This window comes from Microcaecilia unicolor, chromosome 6 (genome assembly GCF_901765095.1).
Source record: "Microcaecilia unicolor chromosome 6, aMicUni1.1, whole genome shotgun sequence".
NCBI lineage: Eukaryota > Metazoa > Chordata > Amphibia > Gymnophiona > Siphonopidae > Microcaecilia > Microcaecilia unicolor.
The window spans coordinates 324,478,748-324,505,128 of NC_044036.1; the positions used below are offsets into that span (position 1 = coordinate 324,478,748).

A 26,381-nucleotide genomic window follows, 5' to 3' on the forward strand; every position below is an offset into this window, starting at 1 on the left:
AATTACTTAACAAGCCAAGCAGTGCTAATTGGCACTTAAGCAATTATCATTACTAATTGGTATTAATTAAAATTTACACACACAACTTGCTGGGCATATTCTGTAAAGTGGTGCATATAAATTCTAATGCATGCTGCCAAAAAGGGGGCATGGCCATGGGTGTGGAATGAGCAGACTGTGGGCATTCCAAAATACTACACGCAGGGTTATAGGCTACTCCTGCTCTGCGCCTAACTTAGGTACCAGTATTTATACCAAGTTTTACTTGGTGTAAATGGACGTGCTTAGAGATAGGCGCAGGCATGGCCACTAGGTATATTCTATGTTACCATGTATGTATGTAAACACCTCAACGCAATACCTTTTGCAATTCTGTTACCCGGAAATGGCAACCGCCATTACGGCAAATGTAAGCCACATTGAGCCTGCAAATAGGTGGGAAAATGTGGGATACAAATGCTACAAATAAATTCTATAAACCGGCTAGGTGTATTCTGTAAACCGTGCCTAAATCTAGGTGTGGTTTACAGAATACGCCTCGGCGTAAATATTTTCTGCATTGATTTTTCATGCACCATATATAGAATCCAGGCCTAAATACACAGAGGGTGCAATCGTTCTGGTTCACACACGCACAGTGGATGCCCTCTTGCACTATTTGCAAAGACTGGGCGTTATTATCGGCAAATGATAAAATGCAAATTTTTGTGGGTTTTTTTTTTCTGATTGTTTTCCTTTTGATAATGACATGGGATACGTCCTTGACATTTCCCATATTGTTGCAAACAACTTCCCACCCCTATTGCTGGACCGCTGAATATTTACTCCTATATATCTGTTGCCTGACGAGCAGAATTTATTTCTTACCAGGGTGCGTAGGATGCAGCAATAAGACATAGATCACCATTCTGTCACACATGTGAAAACAATGCTCCATTGTCCTAATGAGAAAGATTAAAGAAAAAAAATTTCAGAAATTATTTTTCTCTACAAACTAAAACATAAATAAATTGTTATGAAAATGCATTTAAAACACCCAAGACCTATCACTTTATATTTGACCTATCTGCAAGGATAGTAAGGGGTCCTTTTACTAAGCTGTGTAAGCGTTTACACGCGACCAATGTGCGCCAAAATGGAGTTACCGTGTGGCTCTTGTGGTAATTTAATTTTTGGCGTGCGTCCGAAAAATAATTTCTATTTTCGGACGTGTGTATCGACGCACGCCAAGTGGCATTTGGTGCGTGTAGGTCATTACCGCCCGGATACCGTGCGAGACACTACCGCTAGTTCAATGGCTGGCGGTAAGGTCGCAGACCCAAAATGGATGCGCAGCAATTTTGATTTTGCCGCACGTCCATTTTCGGCAAACATTTAAAAAAAAAGGCATGTTTTATAGGCACGCTGAAAAACGGATCAGCGTGCGCCCAAAACCCGCAAGCCGTTTTTCAGCACACCTTAGTAAAAGGATCCCTAGGTCCTACTACATACACACCCTGCTAGGATAGGATGGTTTACCTTAGGTGACTCTTTTTCCACGAAACAATATGGAATACAGTAGAAACAATGAAAAGGGCACAGAGACCCATTCCATAAATGCAAGCCGTTATCTTTTCCCATCGATCATCCGACAGTCGATGGAGGAGTGCGCTACCCACAATAGCTGGGACAATGAGGAACTAGAAGCAAAGGAATTAGGACATATGTTAGTAGCAGCTGGATCACGATAGACCTGCTTTCAAAAGAATTCATTCAGAAGCTACCGGATTAAAGCATTATTTTGAATTTTGCAGCCCAAAGATATTCTCAAACAAAAAAGAAATGTTAGAGGTACTGGTGAAAGGACAGAACATCCGTAGCTCAAACTTCAGTACAGAGGCTTTCCTTGATGACTGCGTTTAAATTCTCCTGTTAACAGGATTATTCTGCATTCTCCTCCCCCTTCCTTTTCTTTTTTATATTTTCTTATCTTATATAATAATTCTCACCTCCAACAGGATGTGCCTGGGACCATGCCTGCTGGAAGTGGTCTGCTAGGCAGGCACGCACTGACATCAGTGACAGACAATTTGGCAAAGCAAAACAATCTGAGTGCTGGCCATTAGGACAAAGGGTAGATAGGAGAGTTTTAAAAGACTGAAGGAAACGAAAGTGTTAAACTGGAGAAGGGGGGGGGGGGGGGGGGGGAGTTGTGAATGACTGAAAGACATGCAAATTTGGGACAGGAAAACAATCTCAATGCTGGCCATTAGCACACAGGGTACATAGGAGAGTTTTAAAAGACTGAAGGAACCAAAAGTGTTCAGGGAGGGGGGCAAGTTCTGAATGAATGAAAGAAATTAAAATTTACGACAGGAACACAATCTGAATGCCGGGCATTTGTACACAGGGTACATAGGTCACTTTTTTAAAAAAATGAAGGACGTGAAAGTATTACATCTTGGGGGAGGGGTGAGGATGAAAGTGGTGGGGTATCCGGATACTGGGCGTTAGGGCCACGGGGGTACATAGACTTTTGAAAGCCTTAAGGAACCCAAAGTGTGGGAAGGAGGAGGAAAAGGAGGGGAGGGTGAGGGGCATTAGGAACAGGGGAGGGGGCCCTGTCACACACTCTCATTCTCACACACACACTGTCAAACAGACAGTCACACTCTGCCACACACCCGCACATTCACTCTGGCTCTCTCTCTCAAACATACACACTCCCAGGAAAACCTTGCTAGCGCCCGTTTCATTCGTTCCAGAAACGGGCCTTTTATACTAGTTTAAGTATATTGGTATATCATTCCCTAATTTTGGGCCCTGTTTACTAAGGCGCATTAGCACTTCTTTTTTATTATTTTTTATTTTAATTGTTTATTTATTTTATAATACAACTCAAACAGAGATGATATAGCAATCTATATATATAATTCTCACCACCAACGTTCTACGAACCTGCCTGCCTGTGTCGGTAACTTTCTTCGCTGGGCTCCGAAGCCCCAGCTGACGTCACTGGACCCATTATGCCGTAATTCGAGGCATGGACGAATGACGTGATCAAGTTGGATCTGTTTGTGTGCGTCTGACGTCGGACGCATGAACACAAACTGATTCAAACTTAATCACATCATTCGTCCACGGCTCCACGGCTGAGAACAGGACTTCGGCTGGCGGGGGTTGGGGTCCCCCCGCCAGCACAGGTACACAACGGTGGTGGGAAGGGGGGCTCGAGAGGGTCATGGCAGGGGGGTCCAGGGGTCAGGAACTCCCGGGGGGGGGGGGGGTCTAGAAATCGGAGGGAGGAAGGCAGCGAAGTGGGATCTGGAACTCGGAGAGAGGGGGGGGTCTGCAAATCAGAGGGAGGGAGGCTGGGAGGTGGGGTCTGGAACTCAGAGAGCGGAAGGGAGGGCTCTGGAACTCGGAGGGGGGGTCTGGAATTCAGATGGAGGGGGGGACGAGAGGGAAGTACTAAAACTAAAAAAAAAAAAACAACAACAAAAACGGGGGGACAACCCTGGAACTCGGAGGAACGGAGGGAGGGGGGACGATGACAACCCTGGAACATGGACGAAGGGGGGACACTGGAACTGGTTGGGAGGGGGGGCAGTGGAAGTGGTTGGGAGGGAGGGGCCCCAGGCACACACACACTCTCTCAAAACATACACACTCCGAGGAAAACCTTGCTAGCGCCCATTTCGTTTGTGTCTGAAACGGGCCTTTTCTACTAGTTTGTAATAATATCTTCCACAGAAATCTCTAACAACATTGTGTTGAAATTTACTTAACACCTTCAACCTTAATAAGTAGGAAATTCAAGAATTATAGATCCAAGAAAAAGGAAATAAAATAATGTTATTAATAATACATATTTAAGATAATTAACACGGGAGTTTCTGCAGACCCCATTCATTCCCCCTAGCTATCACTCAGTGTGCATCTGTTAGTTAACTTTCACATTCATTACTTCCTTAGAAACTAAAAATTCTTCTAATTGCTTAGGATCAAAAAATTGGAAATTTTTTGACTGGAATAATATTCGGCATATACAAGGAAACTTGAGAACGAAGTTGGCCCCAAGAGCCAAAGTTCTCTGACGCATAGCCAAAAAGGCCTTGCGCCTCTTCTGTGTCTCGCTAGACAAATCTGGGTAAATTCTTATTTTAGATCCTAAGAACGAAGAATCCAAGTGTCTGAAGAAAAGTTTCAAAACGGCAACTCGATCCATTTCAAAAGCAAACGACACCACCGCAGTAGTTCTTTGGGTAATAACTTCTAATGACGATTCCAAAAAGGATGTTAAGTTCATACCATCTCCCATGTGTGATTTTTTTTTTGTTACATTTGCCCATGTAGAAGTCGGCCCTTGCAGATCACCTGCAGGACATCAGACTCACAGAAACAGAAGCCTGCGCAGCCTTCTACATGGAATGTTGCTAGTGGAATAGCAACATTCCATGTAGAATGTCCAATAGTACCAACATTCCATGTAGAATCTCCAATAGTATCTATTTTATTTTTGTTACATTTGTACCCTGCGCTTTCCCACTCATGGCAGGCTCAATGCGGCTTACATGGGGCAATGGAGGGTTAAGTGACTTGCCCAGAGTCACAAGGAGCTGCCTGTGCCAGGAATCGAACTCAGTTCCTCAGTTCCCCAGGACCAAAGTCCACCACCCTAACCACTAGGCCACTCCTCCACTTTATTCTGAATATATTGCACATGTACTATGGGAGGTAGTGATTCCCTCGGCATCCCCAGAACTTCATCCAAGTATTTTTTAACCATTTCTACTGGTGATATCAATGGTTAGCCTCAAATTAAGTTTCTTGGATTGATTTTCCAAATATTCTGTTCTACATAAGGTAAAATTCCTTTCCTTAATTGAGACTTGATTCAATTTCTCCAGCTTATACAAATTTCCTTCACGTTGTTTCACTCCAGAAAACTGTTGGGCATTTATTTGCTCTTGAATTAGGACTGCCTCGGACAAAACCTTGATACCTGTAGTATTTTTTAGTTAAAGCTTGGGGGGAAGAATGCAAATTGAAAGTCAAGTCCCAGAGTGACTCCAATGTCACTACGGCTGGTTTACTTACAGACCCCAATGAAAGAACAGGAGGGAGGGGGTTTAAGGATTTAAAGCTTGTTTTCCTACCAGATCACTCTCCACCACTTCATCTAGCATGGCCAGGTTCCCTCCCTGTATATATTCGGCTCCCCTTCTGGAAGCCGAACTACAGGCACTGCTTCCTTGCCTCCTCCTCCTCCCGGCTGTGGGGGAGTCGCACGCTCGACGGGGCTCAAAGAAACCCCATCTACACTGCCGGCCAACTCAGACAGGTCGGCACCGGTAGCGGGTGAAGAAACTTGTCTGGGTCCTGTCGTTACCCCGAAGCGCTCCAAGGTCGATTGCTGGGAAAGGTGAGTACCAGCAGGGACACTCCCTTACTTTTCCTCTCCGTTTCCCCATCTCACAAGGGGTCCAGGAATCTTTAACTCAGAGCGCGAATCTGGACGTCCGGTGCAGGAACTCGCTACTGTGCCATCTTGGATCCCGGCCCTGAACCGGAATAATTTTATAAGCCACGCATTAACATTTTTAATGCGCCTACAATTAGAGATATTGTAGGCGCGTTCACGGTTAACACGTGTACATGGTTAACATGTGTTAAAGATGCTAACGCGGCTATAACGCGGCTTAGTAAACAGGGCTCTTTGCTTGTTCCCCCTGAGGGATCCCCACAGACCTGGAGGGGCACCTGCAGTAATCCTGCCATCCCCACTCCCGTGCAGCTCTCTAGGGTAGAGCTCACAGGGATAAGATTGGAGGGGGTAAAAACCAGACCAGCAAAGTGTTCCCCCTCCCTCCCTAGTTAGTGAACGGTGTGGGGCTAAGGACATTTGTAGACTAGCATTAGGCCAGTTTGGGGTTGGTGTGAGGGTTGTCACAGCTGGGCGGTGACCAGAGTGGTTTTTGCAAGCGTATGTGTGTGTAGGAGGGAGGAGTGTTACGTTTTGGCACTGTGGATGGTGGGTAACCAAGCTTTATACACCTGAAAGGTGGTGTTAGCAAGGAGCACTTAGGAAACTGACTAGCACATTGGCTGGAGAGTAACAGAGATGGGTGCAGATCTGGGTGGTTTGGCTTACAGTAGACCGACGACAGCGAAGAGTGATGGGGAGGTGAACAAATGGAAGGATTGGGATGGTTCAGGCTTAGATGTCACATGTTTAAATTTACATATAAGAATTAAACTCTGTTAAATCTATAAATAAAACATGCTGTGGGTGTGTTCTAATTGGTGGTTGTGCTGGGGGGGGGGGGGTGAAGGGGGGAAGGTAGTGGTTATGGTTGCCTGAGAAAATAAGGATTAACTGCCGAACAAGACCCTTGGAATTTCCTAACAAGTTTATAATTTCAGTTTAATCCAGTGGTTCCCAAACCTGATCCTGCAGCACAAAGGAGAGAGTTTAGGACTATCTATTCATGGTTAGTGGAAGGGTAGAAGGGGGGAAAATCCTGAAAAATTAACGAGCACGTCTTTGAAGGGTTCCTTACATGCACCTGTCCCTCCAACTACCGCCCTGTTTCCCTCCTACCCTTCCTCTCCAAGATACTTGAGCCGTTGCCTTGATTTTCTCTCCTCTCATGCCAGTTAGGTTTTTTAGGATTTCCGAAATGAATCTTCATGAAAGAGATTTTGCATGTACTGGAGGCAGTGCATGCAGATCTATATTGAATATTCATTGTGTATATCCTGAAAAACTGGCTGGGGCCCCTCCAGGACCAGGTTTGGGAACTACTGGTTTAATCCCCTGACTTCTAGTGCAAGTCAGCCATTACACAAAACAAGAAATACTGAAATGCAAAACAGGGAGACAGTGGAAGGGAAAGGAAAGATTTGGCAAATACGTCAGTCAATATTCAGCTGGTGGTGATCAGCGTTTAAAATGCCGATTGTCGCCAGCCCCCTTAATATTCAGTGCTGGGCTGTAGTAGCGCTATAGAAATGAAAGCAGTAGTAGTAATAATTTTGGCCAGACTGGCTGGCTTCCAGAACTTATGCAGGTTCCAGCTGATAATAAGCGAGAGGTAACAGAACCAATTTGGTACATCAGCTGCAAGGGGGATTCGCTCCTAGCCCCAACGCCCCACTGGACCACTAGGGAACAAAAGTAGGCCTGGAGGGTTGGGGGTCTTCTTCATGGTGTAGGTTGGAGTGTGTGTGTGTGTGGGGGGGGGGGGGGGGGGGAAATCAGGGAACTCAATGTGGAAGGGGGCCAGAGCCCAAAGGGAGGGGGGCACATTTTGGTCTGCCTCCCCCCCCCCACTGCACATACCTTGGCTGGCAGGGGTCCCCAACCCCCACTAGCTGAAGCACGTTTTCCAGTGCTGGTCTCTGGTGCCACCGAATTTCCTGCCCTGATCTCTCTCCTCCCCTCATGTCACGTCCAGCATGCAGCGTGCCGGATACGAGGGGGAAGAGAGAGCAGGGCAATTAAATGTGGTGGCGCCGAGACCAGCGCTGGAAAAAAACGCTTCAGCTGGCGGGTGTTGTGGACCCCCACCAGCCAAGCCAGGGGTACAGATCCAGTTTGGGGAGGCCCAGGCTTCCGTGCCCCCCCCCCCCGTTGCTACGCCACTGCTTGAAGATACAAGTTTATGCGGGTGCCGTCCGATATTCAATGCCGACCCCCGCAAAGCTAAGCGGCCTGATTTAGGACAGCTTCTGAGCTGTTCTAAATTAGGCAGCTTAGCTATGCGAGTGCCAGCACCAAATAATTGTTGGCACCCGCATAACCCCCAGGATCCTCTCTAATGCTGCCCCCTGTAACACCCCCTGACCTGCCCACTTTTTTTTTGGCGGCGGTCAGAAGCAATATTCAGTGGCATTGCCTGCTTTAGTGCTGCCAAATCTGGTTTTTTTTTTTTTGGGGGGGGGGGGGGGGGAGACGCTGACAGGCAATTTAAGCTGACAGGAGCCTCTCCTGCCTGCTTAAATCGCTTTCAATATTGGCCAGATGGTTTTCATTTAGTTTCTGAAAAGATCTCAAAGTTAGTGCGTAGAGAAATCTACACACACAATGTTATATCCCAATACAACACGAATAAATTCACCGCTATTAATACACCTAAACTAAATCTGCCAATCTCAGAATCTTTAAAAATCCTTGGAGTCACTATCGACCGCCACCTAACACTTGAGACTCACGCGAACAACACAACCAAAAAGATGTTCTACTCCATGTGGAAACTGAAAAGAATAAGACCATTCTTTCCAAGATCTGTCTTCCGCAGCCTAGTACAATCACTCGTACTCAGTCATCTGGACTACTGTAACTCACTATACGCAGGCTGCAAAGAACAAATACTGAGGAAACTTCAAACAGCCCAGAATACAGCAGCCAGACTCATCTTCGGAAAACCAAAATACGAAAGTGCAAAACCCTTACGTGAGAAACTACACTGGCTCCCACTAAGGAACGTATCACCTTTAAAGTATGCACCTTAGTTCACAAAATCATTCACGGTGAAGCCCCTGCATACATGTCTGATTTAATAGACCTGCCACCCAGAAACGCTAAAAGATCATCCCGAACTTTCCTCAATCTCCACTTCCCTAACTGCAAAGGCATAAAATACGAAGTACTACACGCATCAACCTTCTCGTATACGAGCACGTAACTCTGGAATACACTACCAAGCAACCTGAAAACGATCTACGAATTAACCGACTTCCGCAAACGATTGAAGACTTATCTCCTTGAGAAAATTTATTGCAAGGATCACAACACATGAAGTCCAAACACACTAATAGAAATACATCAATACACTCTCTTCTGAATTCTCTTACCCTGTATTTTCACCACACTTAAAACTCCACCCACATATAAAATTGATATACCCTAATGTTCTCTTGCTATTGTTCTATCGCCCTATCTTTTCCCCATTGTAACATTCCATTGTTTCTACGCCCCTAACGATGTTTTGACTTGACTTTGTCTTCCCATAACTCCTCACAATGTAACCCATAATCGTACTGTAACACATTGTATTTCCATCATTCACAATGTATTGTAAGCCACACTGAGCCCGCAAATAGGTGGGAAAATGTGGGATACAAATGCAATAAAATAAATAAATAAATAAATTACTTGTGTCGTAAAAATCCAGTAAAAATCAGACTGCTCGGAACTCCTCTTTAAAGCAGTACAAATATATTTCTGAGATTATAAAGCATCATTTTATCCTGGAGAATTTAGAAACACTGTATCGTAGTTTCCACACTTCCTGGTTCTGATTGCCAACTAACCTGGGGTGGGTGGTAATTTTTTACTATTCCTAAAATGTAACAGTGGAGTGCGGGAGTGGCCTAGTGGTTACAGCACCGGTCTTGCAATCCAGAGGTGGCTGGTTCAAATCCCACTGCTGCTCCTTGTGATCTTGGGCAAGTCACTTAACCCTCCATTGCCTCAGGTACAAACTTAGATTGTGAGCCTTTCTGGGACAGAGAAATATCCAGAGTACCTGAATGTAACTCACCTTGAGCTACTACTGAAAAGGTGTAAGCAAAATCTAAATAAGATTCTGGAATCCTAAAGAGTGACAAGATTTCATGCAGAATCTCAAAGAGTAGCGACATTCCATGTAGAACCCCAAAGAATAGCTAGATTCTGGAGTGGAGGAGTGGCCTAGTGGTTAGAGCACTGGTCTTGCAATCCAGAGATAGCCAGTTCAAATCCCACTGCTGCTCTTTGTGATCTTGGGCAAGTCATTTAACCCTCCATTGCCTCAGGTACAAACTTAGATTGTGAGCCCTCCTGGGACAGAGAAATATCCAGTGTACCTGAATGTAACTCACCTTGAGCTACTACTGAAAAAGGTGTGAGCAAAATCTAAATAAATATATGGAATGTTGCTACTATTGAAGAGTCTACATGGAATGTTGCCACTTTTTGAGATTCTGGAATGTTGCTACTATTTGAGATTCTACATGGAATGTTGCTATAGTGGAGGAGTGGCTTAGTGGTTAGAACATCTTGTAATCCAGAGGTGGCTGGTTCAAATCCCACTGCTGCTCCTTGTGATCTTGGGCAAGTCATTTAACCCTCCATTGCCTCAGGTACAAACTTAGATTGTGAGCCCTCCTGGGACAGAGAAATATCCAGAGTACCTGAATGTAACTCACCCTGAGCTACTACTGAAAAAGGTGTGAGCAAAATCTAAATAAATAAATGTATGTGCCTTATTCTATTGTAGGTCTTTTCACAATCTAATACTTCAGTCTGACTACCAATCTTTTCATTCAAGTCTTTCAAGCAATGCCTTTCATTGTTTAAAAACAAAGGTTCCATCACTGCACAGTGCCGGTCCCTACCCCACAAAAACTGCCTGCTTCAGTGCAAAGCTGAAATAAAACATTTTCTTGTACAGTGCACTCTAAATAGCTAAAAAGATGCAAACCCACTAAAGGATAACTCAAAAGAGTAAAATAAAAGTGGTTTTTGGCACATCTGTTAAACAAGGCAGCCATTTCTTTTTAGTCTTTTTATTAGGTTTTCAACTGAAACGTAACAGTAACAAGTTGTACAATAAAGATTCATTACAACTAATGCCATAATATGGCAAACATAGGGAATGAAAGAGAACATGGACTGTGGATAAAATTTGCACTGAATGACAAGAAAGAAACATGGGGCCCTTTTACTAAGTTGTGGTGCAAAGTGGCCTGCGGCAGTGTAGGTGCGCGCCGGGCCAGTTTTTACCTTACCTGCAAAAATGTTGGTTTTTTTTTGTAAACGCGACGGGAAAAGGGCATGCTGAAAACAGCGTGTGTCTAAAACTGGCCTGCGTCCTTAACGCCACCTACTGATCTAGTGGTAAGGGCTCACGCACTACATGCGCGTTGTGACTGGTCGGCACGCACCAACTGCCGATTACCGCCGGAAACAGTGCACGTGGGAGGAAATAAATAAAGAAGTCATCCAGGCGTTTTGGGCGCACACCAAATCTGAAATTACCACCGGGGGGGGGGGGGGGCCTTGGCTTGGTGGTAGTCTCATTTGGATGCACGCTGCACGTGTGTAGAGCCTACCGCGGCTTAGTAAAAGGGCCCCACAGAGTAGCCAGTTTAACTACATGGCGATTCTTCATGTTGGAGCACTAGACTTAAAAACCTTAAAATCAACAATGCATGGAAGGAGGGAAGATTTGGGATTTAGTCCATTCCATTTTTCAGTTGTAACTCAAGGTCAGTTACATTCAGATACAGTAGGAATTTCCCTGTCCCTTGGGGGCTCACAATCTAATTTTGTACCTGAGGCAATGGAGCATTAAGTGACTTGCCCAAGATCACAAAGAGCCACAATGGAATTTGAATCGGGCTTCCCTGATTCTCCGCCTGCAGCTCTAACCATTAGCTACTCCTCCACTCCCTGGATAATCAGAGGTTGAATAATTAGAACACAACACAAAATTCCCCAGTGTAGTAAAGTGTTATCCGATGCTGCAGCTTTTCTCTACTACAGTTGCTCACAAGAAAAGACAAAGGAACAGCTACAAAATTACCATCTACGATTTGACTAAACTACTCAAACATTAGAATTCTAAGGGGTCGATATTCAAAGCAATTTAACCGGTCAGAAACGGTTCCTGGTCGATTAATAAATCGTCTGTTCGGGGCTAAACAGCTAATTTTCAGTGGCACTTAATCGATTAATGCCAAACTGAAACCTGCTGCTCAGTGTGCTGCTGCGGCTCGGAAAGCAAATAGAATGTTGAGTATTATTAGGAAAAGTATGGAAAACAAGTGTGAAGATGTTATAATGCTGTTATATCGCTCCATGGTGCGACCGCACCTTGAGTATTGTGTCCAATTCTGGTCGCCGCATCTCAAGAAAGATATAGTGGAATTGGAAAAGGTGTAGCGAAGGGTGACTAAAATGATAGTGGGGATGGGACGACTTTCCTATGAAGAAAGACTAAGGAGGCTAGGGCTTTTCAGCTTGGAGAAGAGACGGCTGAGGGGAGACATGATAGAGGTATATAAAATAATGAGTGGAGTGGAACAGGTGGATAGGAAGCATCTGTTCACGCTTTCCAAAAATACTAGGACTAGGGGGCTTGCGATGAAACTACAGTGTAGTAAATTTAAAAAAAATCAGAGAAAATATTTCTTCACCCAACGAGTAATTAAACTCTGGAATTCGTTGCCGAAGAACGTGGTGAAGGCGGTTAGCTCAGCAGAGTTTAAAAAGGGGCTAGACGGTTTCCTAAAGGACAAGTCCATAAACTGCTACTAAATGGACTTGGGAAAAATCCACAATTCCAGGAATAACATGTATAGAATGTTTGTATGTTTGGGAAGCTCGCCAGGTGCCCTTGGCCTGGATTGGCCGCTGTTGTGCACAGGATGCTGGACTCAATGGACTGATCGATAAAACATAATTATATCTTGACACAGTATAAATAAGTAAATAAAAGAAGATATCTTAACACCATATGGATAAACAAAGAAATGAAATTGACAGATATACTACATAAGTATGTATAATATTATACAGAAATGGTGAATAATGTAACAGAATAAATTGTATAATGAAAATTAAATAAGTAAAATATAGCCATATGATACACACATATATATTAATACCAAGAAAGATATAATAGAATTTGAAAAGGTGCAGCGAAAGGCGACTAAAATGATAGCGGGGATGGGACGACTTCCCTACAAAGAAAGACTAAGGAGGATAGGGCTTTTCAGCTTGGAGAAGAGACGGCTGAGGGAAGACATGATAGAGGTATATAAAATATTGAGTGGAGTGGAACAGGTGGATGTGACGTGTCTGTTCACGCTTTCCAAAAATACTAGGACTAGGGGGCATGCAATGAAACTACAGTGTAGTAAATTTAAAACAAATTGGAGAAAATGCTTCTTCACCCAACGCATAGTTAAACTCTGGAATTCGTTGCCGGAGAACGTGGTGAAGGCGGTTAGCTTAGCAGAGTTTTAAAAGGGGCTAGACGGTTTCCTAAAGGACAAGTCCATAAACCGCTACTAAATGGACTTGGGAAAAATCCACAATTCCAGGAATAACATGTATAGAATGTTTGTACGTTTGGGAAGCTCGCCAGGTGCCCTTGGCCTGGATTGGCCGCTGTCGTGGACAGGATGCTGGGCTCGATGGACCCTTGGTCTTTTCCCAGTGTGGCATTACTTATGTACTTATGGCTATTTTGGGGGCATTCTGGGGGTGGAGTTGGCACTTGGCCCGTTAAGTGCCTATATTTAGCCATGGGAATGGAGTGGATATTACACCTTTCATGGAAGAAACAACTCGAAAATCGAAAAAGTGGACAAAGCTATGGGGCCGCATGGGATAATCCCAGAATATTGAGGGACATCTAAGGATTTATTTAATAGATCTTTAGAGAAGGGAGAAGTTCTGCGGGATTAGAGACTAGTGGATGTGGTCCCTCTTCACAAAAAGCGGGGACAGGGAAGAAGTGGGAAACTACAGGCCCGTAAGCCTCAAGTCGGCGGCATGAAAAATAATGGAGTCACTGCTGAAGGAAAAGATGGTTAACCTTCTAGATTGGGTTGCAGGACTTGAGGCAACATGGCTTTACCAAAGGAAAATCCTACCAAATAAACGACTTGCGCTAGATGTAATCTACTTGGATTTCAGAAAAGCCTTTGATACGGTTCCTCATAGAAGACTCATGAATAAGCTGAGACACTTTAATATTCCCTTATCTCTTGTTTGTCCTGTTTGTCTGACCTAATTAGATTGTAAGCTCTGTCGAGCAGGGACTGTCTCTTCATGTTCAAGTGTACAGCGCTGCGTACGTCTAGTAGTGCTATAGAAATGATAAGTAGTAGTAGTAGTCTTTGGGATTCCGGAATCTTTGCTACTCTTTGGGATTCCGGAATCTTGCTACTCTTTGTCCTTATCCCTTATTTGTCCTGATTAGATTGTAAGCTCTGTTGAGCAGGGACTGTCTCTTCATGTTCAAGTGTACAGCGCTGCGTACATCTAGTAGCGCTATAGAAATAATAAGTAGTAGTAGTAGGGCTGAACTTAGGACTCAGAGTGGTTAACTGGATTGGAAACTAGTTGACTGACAGGCGACAGACGGTGGTGGTAAATGGAATTCACTTGGAGAAAAGGAAGGCGCGTATATAAACTCTGAGTTATGACATCATTGTTGAGCCTGTTGGGATTCCAGATTATTACACAGACAATTCTGATGCCTTTACTTGACTACTGTAACTCATTCTACTTAAATGTGAATAAGCAGCAAAAGCGTTGATTACAACTTTTACTGGTATGTACTGTGGTGGGAGGGGGTCATGCCTTAATCCCTCCAGTAGTCATGATTTAGGGCACCTTTTTGTGACTTAGGCGTGATTGAAACAGGTCTAGACCAAAATGTCTAATTTTTACCCCTGGATGTTTTTGCTTTGTTCCATTATGGCAGAAAAACACCTTAGTTTTGAGAATGTCCAAATCCCGCCCCCAAGTCCTCGTGTGATTTAGACGCACTGTAGGGAAAAAAAAAAGTCTCAAATCCGAGTTTTGAAAATGCGATTTGGACGTTTTTTGGAGAAAATGTCTAAATGCCACTTCATGCTGTTTTGAGATGTTTTTTTTTTCTCTTTTAAAAATGAGGTCCTCTGTGGCTCAAACAAAAACAAACTGCTTCTGGAGACAATATGGACCACAAGCCTCCAGAGAAGGACTGGGGGGGGGGGGGGGGGGGGGAGTAGAAGATGCCTTGGAGAGGATGGATGTGGGGGTCAACTGGTGAGAGAGGTCAGCAAACAGTTAAAAGTTGGTGGGATGAGGAAAAGGTATACTGTACGAAGACAGCGTATGGGGGGGAAAGGCATTAAGGAAAGAATGTTGGGCAGATGGGTTAAGGGGAAGAGCTAGTGTGAGGAAATGTGTAGAGGATAGACTTTTAATTTAAGTTAAATTAGTCGCTCCAAATTTGCCTGAGCAACTCGGATAGATGTATCAATGGAGGGGATCCCTCCTCCCTTGCCCAGAGTGCCGGTTTGTCTGGCGATGGTCCTGAATCTCATGGAGATCTTTGGCCAAAGTGGCCCTTGCTTGAAAAATAACGTAGATCATTGCAAAAGCCTGTCACAAAGACAAAGTCATATTTTGAGTTTTCATTCTCAAACTAGGAGTGGCCTAGTGGTTGGGGTGGTGGACTTTGGTCCTGGGGAACTGAGGAACTGAGTTCGATTCCCACTTCAGGCACAGCTCCTTGTGACTCTGGGCAAGTCACTTAACCCTCCATTGCCCCATGTAAGCCGCATTGAGCCTGCCATGAGTGGGAAAGCGCAGGGTACAAATGTAACAAAAATAAAATAGATACTATTGGAGATTCTACATGGAATGTTGTTACTATTGGAGATTCTACATGGAATGTTGCATGGAATGTTGCTACTATTGGAGATTCTACATGGAATGTTGCTATTCCACTAGCAACATTCCATGTAGAAGCCTGCGCGGCCACATTGGTGATCTGCAAGGGCCGACTTCTACATGGAATGTTGCTAGTGGAATAGCAACATTCCATGTAGAATCTCCAATAGTAGCAACAGTGGAGGAGTGGCCTAGTGGTTAGGGTGGTGGACTTTGGTCCTGAGGAACTGAGTTTGATTCCCACTTCAGGCACAGGCAGTCCGTTGTGACTCTGGGCAAGTCACTTAACCCTCCATTGCCCCATGTAAGCCGCATTGAGCCTGCCATGAGTGGGAAAGCACGGGGTACAAATGTAACAAAAATAAAATAGATACTATTGGAGATTCTACATGGAATGTTGCTACTATTGGAGATTCTACATGGAATGTTGCTATTCCACTAGCAACATTCCATGTAGAAGGCTGCGCAGGCTTCTGTTTCTGTGAATCTGACGTCCTGCACGTACGTGCAGGACGTCAGACTCACAGAAGCAGAAGCCTGCGCGGCCACATTGGTGATCTGCAAGGGCCGACTTCTACATGGAATGTTGCTAGTGGAATAGCAACATTCCATGTAGAATCTCCAATAGTAGCAACAGTGGAGGAGTGGCCTAGTGGTTAGGGTGGTGGACTTTGGTCCTGAGGAACTGAGTTTGATTCCCACTTCAGGCACAGGCAGTCCGTTGTGACTCTGGGCAAGTCACTTAACCCTCCATTGCCCCATGTAAGCCGCATTGAGCCTGCCATGAGTGGGAAAGCACGGGGTACAAATGTAACAAAAATAAAATAGATACTATTGGAGATTCTACATGGAATGTTGCTACTATTGGAGATTCTACATGGAATGTTGCTATTCCACTAGCAACATTCCATGTAGAAGGCTGCGCAGGCTTCTGTTTCTGTGAATCTGACGTCCTGCACGTACGTGCAGGACGTCAGACTCACAGAAGCAGAAGCCTGCGCGGCCAAATTGGTGATCTGCAAGGGCCGACTTCTACATGGAATGTTGCTAGTGGAATAGCAACATTCCATGTAGAATCTCCAATAGTAGCAACAGTGGAGGAGTGGCCTAGTGGTTAGGGTGGTGGACTTTGGTCCTGAGGAACTGAGTTTGATTCCCACTTCAGGCACAGGCAGTCCGTTGTGACTCTGGGCAAGTCACTTAACCCTCCATTGCCCCATGTAAGCCGCATTGAGCCTGCCATGAGTGGGAAAGTGCGGGGTACAAATGTAACAAAAAAAAACAAAAAAACTGATGATGGTCAGATAAATAAATGCATGTACTTACTGCATGGGTATAACAGTTAGCAGCATGTTCATACCAAGTAGGTTTATAACGGCAGTTTGCTGGTGCCCGATGGTTCATGAATTTGTCAAAAGAAGAACTCCTCTTGGGAAAGGTCATTTCTTTTCTGAAAGAAGAAGAAAGAAAATTTATATTTATAAACAGTACAATATGCGAAAACTTTTTTTTTGTATGCGGAAGTCCTTTTCATTCACTTTTTCTATTCCACAAAATTTGGGATGTGAGCAAAACATTATATATGAAACAGAGCAGAATATCCCCCCCCCCCCAACCCTAGATGAGAAACCTCTTTTTGCAGCAGGAGAGACTATCACAGGCTAACTGTCCTTGGCTACCTAAACATACCAGGAATTTTGCTAAACCAAGGCCCATTTACTTTACTTCATCTGTGATTTCTAGAATGCTTTTGTACCTATCCTAGTTCTAAGCGGTTTACAGGTTGGGTATTAGGGAAAGGGAAAAGGAATCGGACTTCTATACCGCCTTTCTCTGGTTTTTCCAACTACATTCAAAGCGGTTTACATAGTATATACAGGTACTTATTTGTACCTGGGACAATGGAGGGTTAAGTGACTTGCCCAGAGTCACAAGGAGCTGCAGTGGGAATCAAACCCAGTTCCCCAGAATCAGAGTCTGCTGCACTAACCACTAGGCTACTCCTCCACTAGCAACGTTCCATGTAGAAGCCTGCCCTTGCAGATCAGCAACGTACGTGCAGGACGTCAGACTCACAGAAACAGAAGCCTGCGTGGCCGCGTTGCTGATCTGCAAGGGCAGGCTTCTACATGGAATGCTGCTAGTGGAATAGCAACAATCCATGTAGAATCTCAAATAGTAGCAACAGAATCTAAATAGTAGTAACATTCCATGTAGAATCTCCAATAGTAGCAACATTCCATTTAGAATCTCCAATAGTAGCAACGTTCCATGTAGAATCTCAAATAGTAGCAACAGAATCTCAAATAGAAGCAACATTCCATGTAGAATCTCAAATAGTAGCAACAGAATCTAAATAGTAGTAACATTCCATGCAGAATCTCCAATAGTAGCAACAGAATCTCAATAGTAGCAACATTCCATTTAGAATCTCCAATAGTAGCAACGTTCCATTTAGAATCTCAAATAGTAGCAACAGAATCTCAAATAGAAGCAACATTCCACGTAGAATCTCAAATAGTAGCAACAGAATCTCAATAGTAGCAACATTCCATCTCGAATCTCCAATAGTAGCAACGTTCCATGTAGAATCTCAAATAGGGAAAGGGAAATGGGACTTGACATACCGCCTTTCTGAGGTTTTTGCAACTACATTCAAAGCAGTTTACATATATTCAGGTACTTATTTTGTACCAGGGGCAATGGAGGGTTAAGTGACTTGCCCAGAGTCACAAGGAGCTGCAGTGGGAATCAAACCCAGTTCCCCAGAATCAGAGTCTGCTGCACTAACCACTAGGCTACTCCTCCACTAGCAACGTTCCATGTAGAAGCCTGCCCTTGCAGATCAGCAACGTACGTGCAGGACGTCAGACTCACAGAAACAGAAGCCTGCGTGGCCGCGTTGCTGATCTGCAAGGGCAGGCTTCTACATGGAATGCTGCTAGTGGAATAGTCTCAAATAGTAGCAACAGAATCTAAATAGTAGTAACATTCCATGCAGAATCTCCAATAGTAGCAACAGAATCTCAATAGTAGCAACATTCCATTTAGAATCTCCAATAGTAGCAACGTTCCATTTAGAATCTCAAATAGTAGCAACAGAATCTCAAATAGAAGCAACATTCCACGTAGAATCTCAAATAGTAGCAACAGAATCTCAATAGTAGCAACATTCCATCTCGAATCTCCAATAGTAGCAACGTTCCATGTAGAATCTCAAATAGGGAAAGGGAAATGGGACTTGACATACCGCCTTTCTGAGGTTTTTGCAACTACATTCAAAGCAGTTTACATATATTCAGGTACTTATTTTGTACCAGGGGCAATGGAGGGTTAAGTGACTTGCCCAGAGTCACAAGGAGCTGCAGTGGGAATTGAACCCAGTTCTCCAGGATCAGAGTTTGCTGCACTAACCACTGGGCTCCTCCTCCGCTCCTGGGTGGGGGGCCCTGAGACAATACCTCGGGATTTATAGAAGTTCTTAATAGAATGGTAGATCAGATAGACATTGTCACTAGATTGAGACATTTGTTTTAAATAAGGAGGGTTTTTAAAAAAACATGTTTTCTGAATTGTTTATAGTCATTTACGTGGCATCGCAAAACCTGTACTACAATAACATGTAAAAAAAATGTTGTTTGTACATTACTAAAATTCTTACAGACTAACTTTGAGCAAATGGATGCATTTAAGATTTGTTTTTCCCATGACCAGGAAAGCCATATTAAAACCCCAAAAAGTGCCACACAAAGTGTGAAGGTACCACACAGAGTGTGGAGGTGCACTTAATCCCCACAAAACAAGTAGAGGGAAAACAAAGGGGGGGTTGGGAAGATAGGCTCTTTCCAAACAATGGAGAAGACGTATGATTTTAAGTAAAAAATAATGTTTATTACAACAAGTTGACGCAACACAGCCGTGTTTCGGCGCCGTAGCGCCTTCTTCAGGAGTCTTCCAAAGGTTTATCAGGTGCTTGGATAGTTAACACACCAAAAGACAATGTACAGAGGAATACACAATTCCTTCTCTTCAAAGACAATAGCAGTGTTACGTATAGAGAGCGTAGTCGTGTTGAGTCAACTTGTTGTAATAAACTTTTTAAGCCATATTAAAACAACATTTCTTGTATCCAATTGGTTCCCAAAAAGCATAACCAGACAAGAGGTCTAGTTCAAAGCTACAAACACAGTTCACAGCTGAAAAAGACCTGTGTCTAGGGATTTCTCATTAATCATACGAAGCCCAATGTAGACGGCGCAACAAACTACTGCCCCCCCCCCCCCCAAAGAAAGCCCATCTCCCCGGGCTCCCCACAAACTCCATCCTCCTCTCATCCATAGCCCTGGGACTAACCTTGAAGCCTTGTTGGCCAAGTAGCCTCTTTGGGGCAGGAGTATCCTGAGCTGTTTCTGCCCCTGCTGTCTCCACAGTCAAATTGACTGATGCAGGAGGTCAAGGCAGCCATTTTAAGATTGGAAACGGCAAGAGCAGGGGCAACAGGGGATCGCTCCTAGCTCGAAGAGGGCAAAAGATCACCAGGATTTCAAAGGTCGGCCTAGGAAGGCCTTTGGGTAGGGAGAGGGTGGCGATTTTTCATTTCAGCTGAAAATACACTTGCATTTTCAGCTGAAACCAGAGGACTGCCAAATCTGGATTTCTGGCTGGTTTTGGCATCAAATCCGAAACCAATATTTGGTCAGCCTCTAGCCCAATATTTTAATCACTACTGTACTACTCTCTAGAAGTTCTGCAAATCTTAAAACAAATTAATATTTATTTAGATAAGCCAGTACAAAGCATGGTAAATTCTGGGAGATATTTATGAGAAATTATATCTCACTGCCTTGTTCAAATACTATTTTGGTCCAGAAGAAAGCTGTTCGCTTAAGTCTGATAATATATATTTTAAAAGCAAAGTATTCCTATAAGTAAAAACCATGATACTCTGTAAGAGAAACAGAACCCACACATTTTCCATATGTAGTGTGAATGTTAGAAACAACCCAGAAACATGGAAGAATTGAAATATGTTCCATTTAAGGGAAAAGACTTGACACGGAAGTTTTGTCAGATTTTATTCCAGAGCCAAGATATTAATTTTCAACTCATTTGACTAAGCATGATTTTACTTGCACTCGGTTTACAGCCAAATAAGGTTGTTAAAGGTATGTGAAGTACTTTCTGTGGGTGGTGGAAGAGGTCCGAGATCTATACTAGGGAATGTGTCTGCAGATCAATCATAGCTGTGGTTAGTATATTTGATTTGCTATTTGAGTTTTAGTTTCAAGAACGCCCTGAAAAGATAATCTATGTAACTTGAAATTAAAAAGAAGAAATAAACTAAGCAGCAACGGGGAAATGTTCTCTCTCTCTCTAATTAGCGATGCCCAACCACAATTAGACTAGTTTAATTGTATCTAAACTATAGAAATTACTAACTGTGAACTGACCCTTGTAAGGGGAAAGATTACATCTTAAAACCTGAATCACTAAGGGGCCCTTTTACTAAGCCGCGGCAAAAAGTGGCCTGCGGCAGTGGAAGCGAGTCTTTTGTGCGCGCGCCGGGCCAGTTTTTACTGCGTCCTGGAAAAAGTACCTTTTTTTTTTTAAGGGGACGGAAGATGAACGTGTGGCAAAATAAAAACCAGTGCGCGTCCATTTTCGGCCTGAGACCATACCGCCAGCCTGCTGACTTAGCGGTAAGATGTCATGCGCTACATGTGCGGTAGGCATGCAGCGAGTGAGCACACTGCTGTCTACCGCCGGGTTAAGCGCCACGCGGTAGAAAATTATTTTCTACCGTGTCTTTTCGGCGTTTTTCAAAATTCAGAATTGCCTCCTGGGGCACGCGGTAGGCGGACGGTAATACCGATTTGGCGCCTGCTGGATGTGCATTGGCCATTACACGCCTTTGTAAAGAGGGCCCCCTTAAAGAATTTACAACGGGTTGAATGGGAGAACAGGGCACTATTTGCATTTTCACCAAGCTGAATTAAACAGCTAATACGGTGTAATCAGCGCGGTGGACAGTAGGACTGGCGCACATTACCGTCCATTGTGCAAAAACAGGGTCTCTTGCAATTAACAGGTCGCAATAGCTGCCTAGCACAGGAGTGGGCTGGCTGTGGCAGCGTATGGACTGGGATGGAGTATATTGGGGGGGGGGGGGGGAGGAGCTGGGCTTAGGGAAAGAGAAAATGTGTTGGAGGGTAGAATAAACTTCAGTTACACATTACTCTGATCACAACTGGACAGCTAGGCCAACAATGTCAAAGGGGACAGCTGTATCACTGGATGACTCTTCCTCACCCCATCCCTCTGCCCGGTGTGCTGTCTTATTTGTCTAGCAACGATCTTGGCTCTCATACTGAAGCTTTTTTTGCCAACATTGCCCTCTAGAAAAACAGTGAAGATCTCTGGCACAGAAAATCATGTGCTATTTTGCTACCAGGCTGTTTTGCACATACATAATAACATATACATAGAGGGGCATAATTGAACGAAAACGTCTATCTCCATGGGCGTTTATCTCCGAGAACGGGTCCGTGAAGGGGCGGACCGAACCGTATTTTCGAAAAAAAAAAAAAAATAGACGTCCATGTTTTATTCGACAATTTGTGAGCTGGGCGTTTTTGTTTTTCAGTGATAATGGAAAATGAAAGCGCCCAGCTCAAAAATGAATAAATCCAAGGCATTTGTTCGTGGGAGGGGCCAGGATTCGTAGTGCACTGGTCCCCCTCACATGCCAGGACACCAACCGGGCACCCTAGGGGGCACTTTTACAAAAACAAAAAAAAAAAGTCAAAGAGCTCCCAGGTGCATAGTACCCTTCCCTTGTGTGTTGAGCCCCCCAAATCCCCCTCAAATCTCACTGCCCACAAGTCTACACCATTACTATAGCCCTAAGGGGTGAAGGGGGGCACCTACATGTGGGTACAGTGGGTTCGGGGGGGGTTGGACGACTAAGCATTAAGCAGCACAATTGTAACAGGTGGGGGGGATGGGCCTGGGTCCACCTGCCTGAAGTCCACTGCACCCCCTAACAACTGCTCCAGGGACCTGCATACTGCTGCCAGGGAGGTGGGTATGACATTTGAGGGTGAAAATAAAAAGTTTTGAAATATCATTTTTTGTGGTGGGAGGGGGTTAGTTACCACTGGGGAGTCAGGGGAGGTCATCCCCGATTCTCTCTGGTGGTAATCTGGTCATTTAGGGCACTTTTTGGGGCTTTATTCGTGAAAAAACAGGGTCCAGGAAAAGTGCCCTAAATTCTAGCTACAAACGCATACTTTTTGTCCATTATCGGCGAAAGGTGCCCATCTCTCCTCGGCCGATAACCACGCCCCAGTTCCACCTTCGCCACGCCTCCAACACGCCCCCGTCAACTTTGTACGCTTCCGCGATGGAGTGCAGTTGAAAACGTCCAAAATCGGCTTTCCATTATATTGATTTATTCGTTTTTATGAGATAAACGTCTATCTCCCGATTTAGGTCGAAATCTAGGCGTTTTTCTCTTTCAATTATAAGGTGGATAGTAACATAGTAGATGACGGCAGAAAAAGACCTGCACGGTCCATCCAGTCTGCCCAACAAGGCAACTCATGTGTGCTACTTTTGTGTATACCCTACTTTGATTTGTACCTGTGCTCTTCAGAGCACAGACCGTATAAGTCTGCCCAGCACTATCCTTGCCTCCCAACCACCAGCCCCGCCTCCCAACCACCGGCTCTGGCAGACCATATAAGTCTGCCCAGCACTATCCCCGCCTCCCACCACCGGTTCTGGCACAGACCGTACTGTTTTGCACATACATCTCAAAGAGCAAAACAGTGCATAATTTGGTACAGTCTAGGACAAGGGTGGGCAATCTAGGTCCTTGAGCGCTGCAATCCAGTTGGGTTTTCAGGATTTTCCCCAATGAATATGCACGAGATCTATTTGCATACAATGGAGAAAGTGCACGCAAATAGATCTCATGCTTGTTCATTGGGGAAATCCTGAAAATCCGACTGGGTTGCAGCCCTTGAGGACAGAGGCTGCCCACCCAGGTCTAGGATACCTGCCTCACAAATTACTTGATCAAATGTTATTTCTTCATTGTCTTATTTGCCACTTACAGACTAGTGATTACACCAATGTGTTCTCTTTCTATATACCAGAGCGCGCACGCTCTCTCTCTCTCTCACACACTTTCACACACACATCCTTCTGTCTCAAAACTGAACTTCAACACAAAATTAAAACTTTGAGGCATATTTTCAAAGCACTTTGGGAGGCTAAGTTCCATATGTTTCTATGGAACTTTGGGAGGCTAAGTGCTTTGAAAATAAGCCTCATAGTAACATAGTAGATGACAGCAGAAAAAGACCTGCATGATCCATCCAGTCTGCCCAACAAGATAAACTTATATGTGCTACTTTTTATGTATACCTTACCTTGATTTGTACCTGTCCTTTTCAGGGCACAGACCGTATAAGTCTGCCCAGCACTATCCCCGCCTCCGGCTCTGCCACCCATTCTCGGCTAAGCTCCTTAGGACCCATTCCTTCTGAACAGGATTCCTTTATGTTTATCCCGCGCGTGCTTGAATTCTGTTACCGTTTTCATTTCCACCACCTCCCGTGGGAGGGCATTCCAAGCATCCACCACTCTCTCCATGAAAAAATACTTCCTGACATTTTAACTTGATTTAAAGGCCCATTTTACTTAACCCAACAAAAAAAAAATTTTAAAGTTTGTTTTTATCTACATACATGAAAACTTCAAAAGCCCGATTTTGAATAAATAGAGCCTTACAATGCTCATTTCCTTTGTAGAATTACAAAAGTCTCCTGCCCTTCTAAGCCTTAAAAATACATAATCAGACAAGTTCCACACATCTAGGACAACAACATAACAAAACTAACATAACAATGCTAATGGGGGTAGCAGGTATCCTGGGCAGTCAACTCCAGAAGAAATACTGCTATTTCAAAAACCTTTAAAAATTTGTTTAAGGAACACTCATTTACAACACTGTAATAAACGCAGGTTGCTATAGAGACTGCTGCTCCTCTGTGCTACCCAGACAGCTTCTAGTCTAGTCCATTATTGCTCACTTGTGTCGCTCTTATTCTCAAAGAAATCTGCTTTTAAGAATGTTTTAATCCAAAGAAGCATTAGGGAGAAGTCGTCACTGCTGCATAACAGTACCATGTACTTAAGCAAGCAGGGTCCAACTGCGAACTCTTCCTAGCCTGCAACTTCAACACAAAATTAAAGACTCTTCCTGGAAAACTCATGCTTCAAATGCTTTCACAGTCTTATTTTCCACTGCTAAAGAGTAGCATATAATACAGTTCAGTGGATTTCACACCGTCGCTATCTCCAGGGTTTGCTTTCCAACAGTGCAGCAACAAGGGTCAATGTGACCCTATTTTTGTATTAAGGGGTCAGACGTCTGGAATATTTTCTGACGCTGACACAAACTAGAGATCACCCAGCTCTGTACACAAAGTAACAAACTTGCAGCAGAATGATTTTAAATGATAAACTGATTATGAATGTAGCATTCCTTCCCTTCTGCCAATAACAGTGATATAATTATGTTTTATTTATATTTTATATAGTTCTCAGTTGTATTTTTCTTATAAAAATTCAATAAAATGCTACTTTTTGCTTACTTATATAGAATGTTTTCATATAAAGCAGTGGAGTAGCCACAGGTGCACCTGGGTGGGCCAGGGCCCATCCAACAGTAGAACATGGTAATGAAAATGCCGCTCTCCACAATACTGGCACCTTCGCATGCTCAGTTTTCAGCGCATGCCTGCTGCAGACTACCAAGGTGAGGACTGGAGAGAAGCATTTTCCCACCAGCTGAGATATGTTTTTGATGTGGGGGTGGGGGAGAGAACGTTTGGTGCCCACCCACTTCTTGCCCAAAATCTGCTGTCTGGCTACGCCCCTGATATAAAGCCAAATAGGGAAAAGTTTATTTGAAAGCTACCAGCCTGTTAATCTTGTTCAGCAAGCTTGAACTGCTGAAGTTAAATTTTAAAGAACGACAAAAACGGTGAAGGAATTCAAAAAGGCGTGGGATGAAAACACAGGATTTCTAATTAGAAAACGGGATTGTATAAAAAGAAAAGCCCTTTAAAAGGTTGCATGTGTGTGGATATATTGAATGACGCTCAGATGGCAATTCCAGTTGTGAAGAACTAAGGTCGGAGCAGGGCAGACTTGTACGGACTGGGAGCAGGGCAGACGTGTATGGACTGTGCCCCATATACTGTACGGCAATCTGGGCTGGAGAGGCTTCAACGGCAACTTCGGTAGCTGGAACGTGAGGACTGTGCCGAGTGGACTTACGGTCCGGGTCCTACAAATGACAAGACAGGAGCAGCCGAGCGGTTAGCACAGCGGACTTTGATCCTGGGAAACTGGGTTCCTGAAGGATAAGTCCATTGAACATTATTAATTTAAATTTTTGTTTTGTTTTTGTGTTTTTGACGGGTTCTTGAGGCCTGGATTGGCCACTGTCGGAGACAGGATGCTGGGCTTGATGGACCCTTGGTCGTTTCCCAGTATAGCGGTGCTTATGTTCTTATGCTTATGATTCACACTGCAGCTCCTTGCGACTCTGGGAAAGTCACTTAACCCTCCATTGCCCCAGGTACAAATAAGTACCTTTATATACTATGTAAACCACTTTGAATGTAGTTGCAAACCCCCCCCCACACACACACACAAATAGGTGATACACCAAGTCCCATTCCCAAGACGGATTCAGACAGGCTGGAGTGGGCTTTAACGGCAACTCCAGTAGATGGGACGCAAGGACTGTGATGGGCGGACTTTCACAGTCTGTGTCAAAGAAAACCCATGATCAAGTATTTTATATCACATTCTTTGTTGGTTTAATCATCAGCTGATAACGAGTGTGACTGTTGGGCAGACTGGATGGACCATCAGGTCGTTA

General features: G+C 44.1%; 1 protein-coding gene across 1 annotated transcript in view; it reads right to left on the reverse strand.

Annotated features, from left to right (window-relative positions):
* LOC115473429 (monocyte to macrophage differentiation factor-like) overlaps positions 1-26,381 on the reverse strand; it is a 50,668-nt gene that overhangs the window by 15,200 nt on the left and 9,087 nt on the right. The window contains 4 exon segments of the mRNA XM_030208371.1: positions 868-895; positions 898-941; positions 1,519-1,679; positions 16,748-16,871. Of these exon segments, the coding sequence (XP_030064231.1) occupies positions 868-895; positions 898-941; positions 1,519-1,679; positions 16,748-16,864 (350 nt within the window). The 5' untranslated portion in view covers positions 16,865-16,871.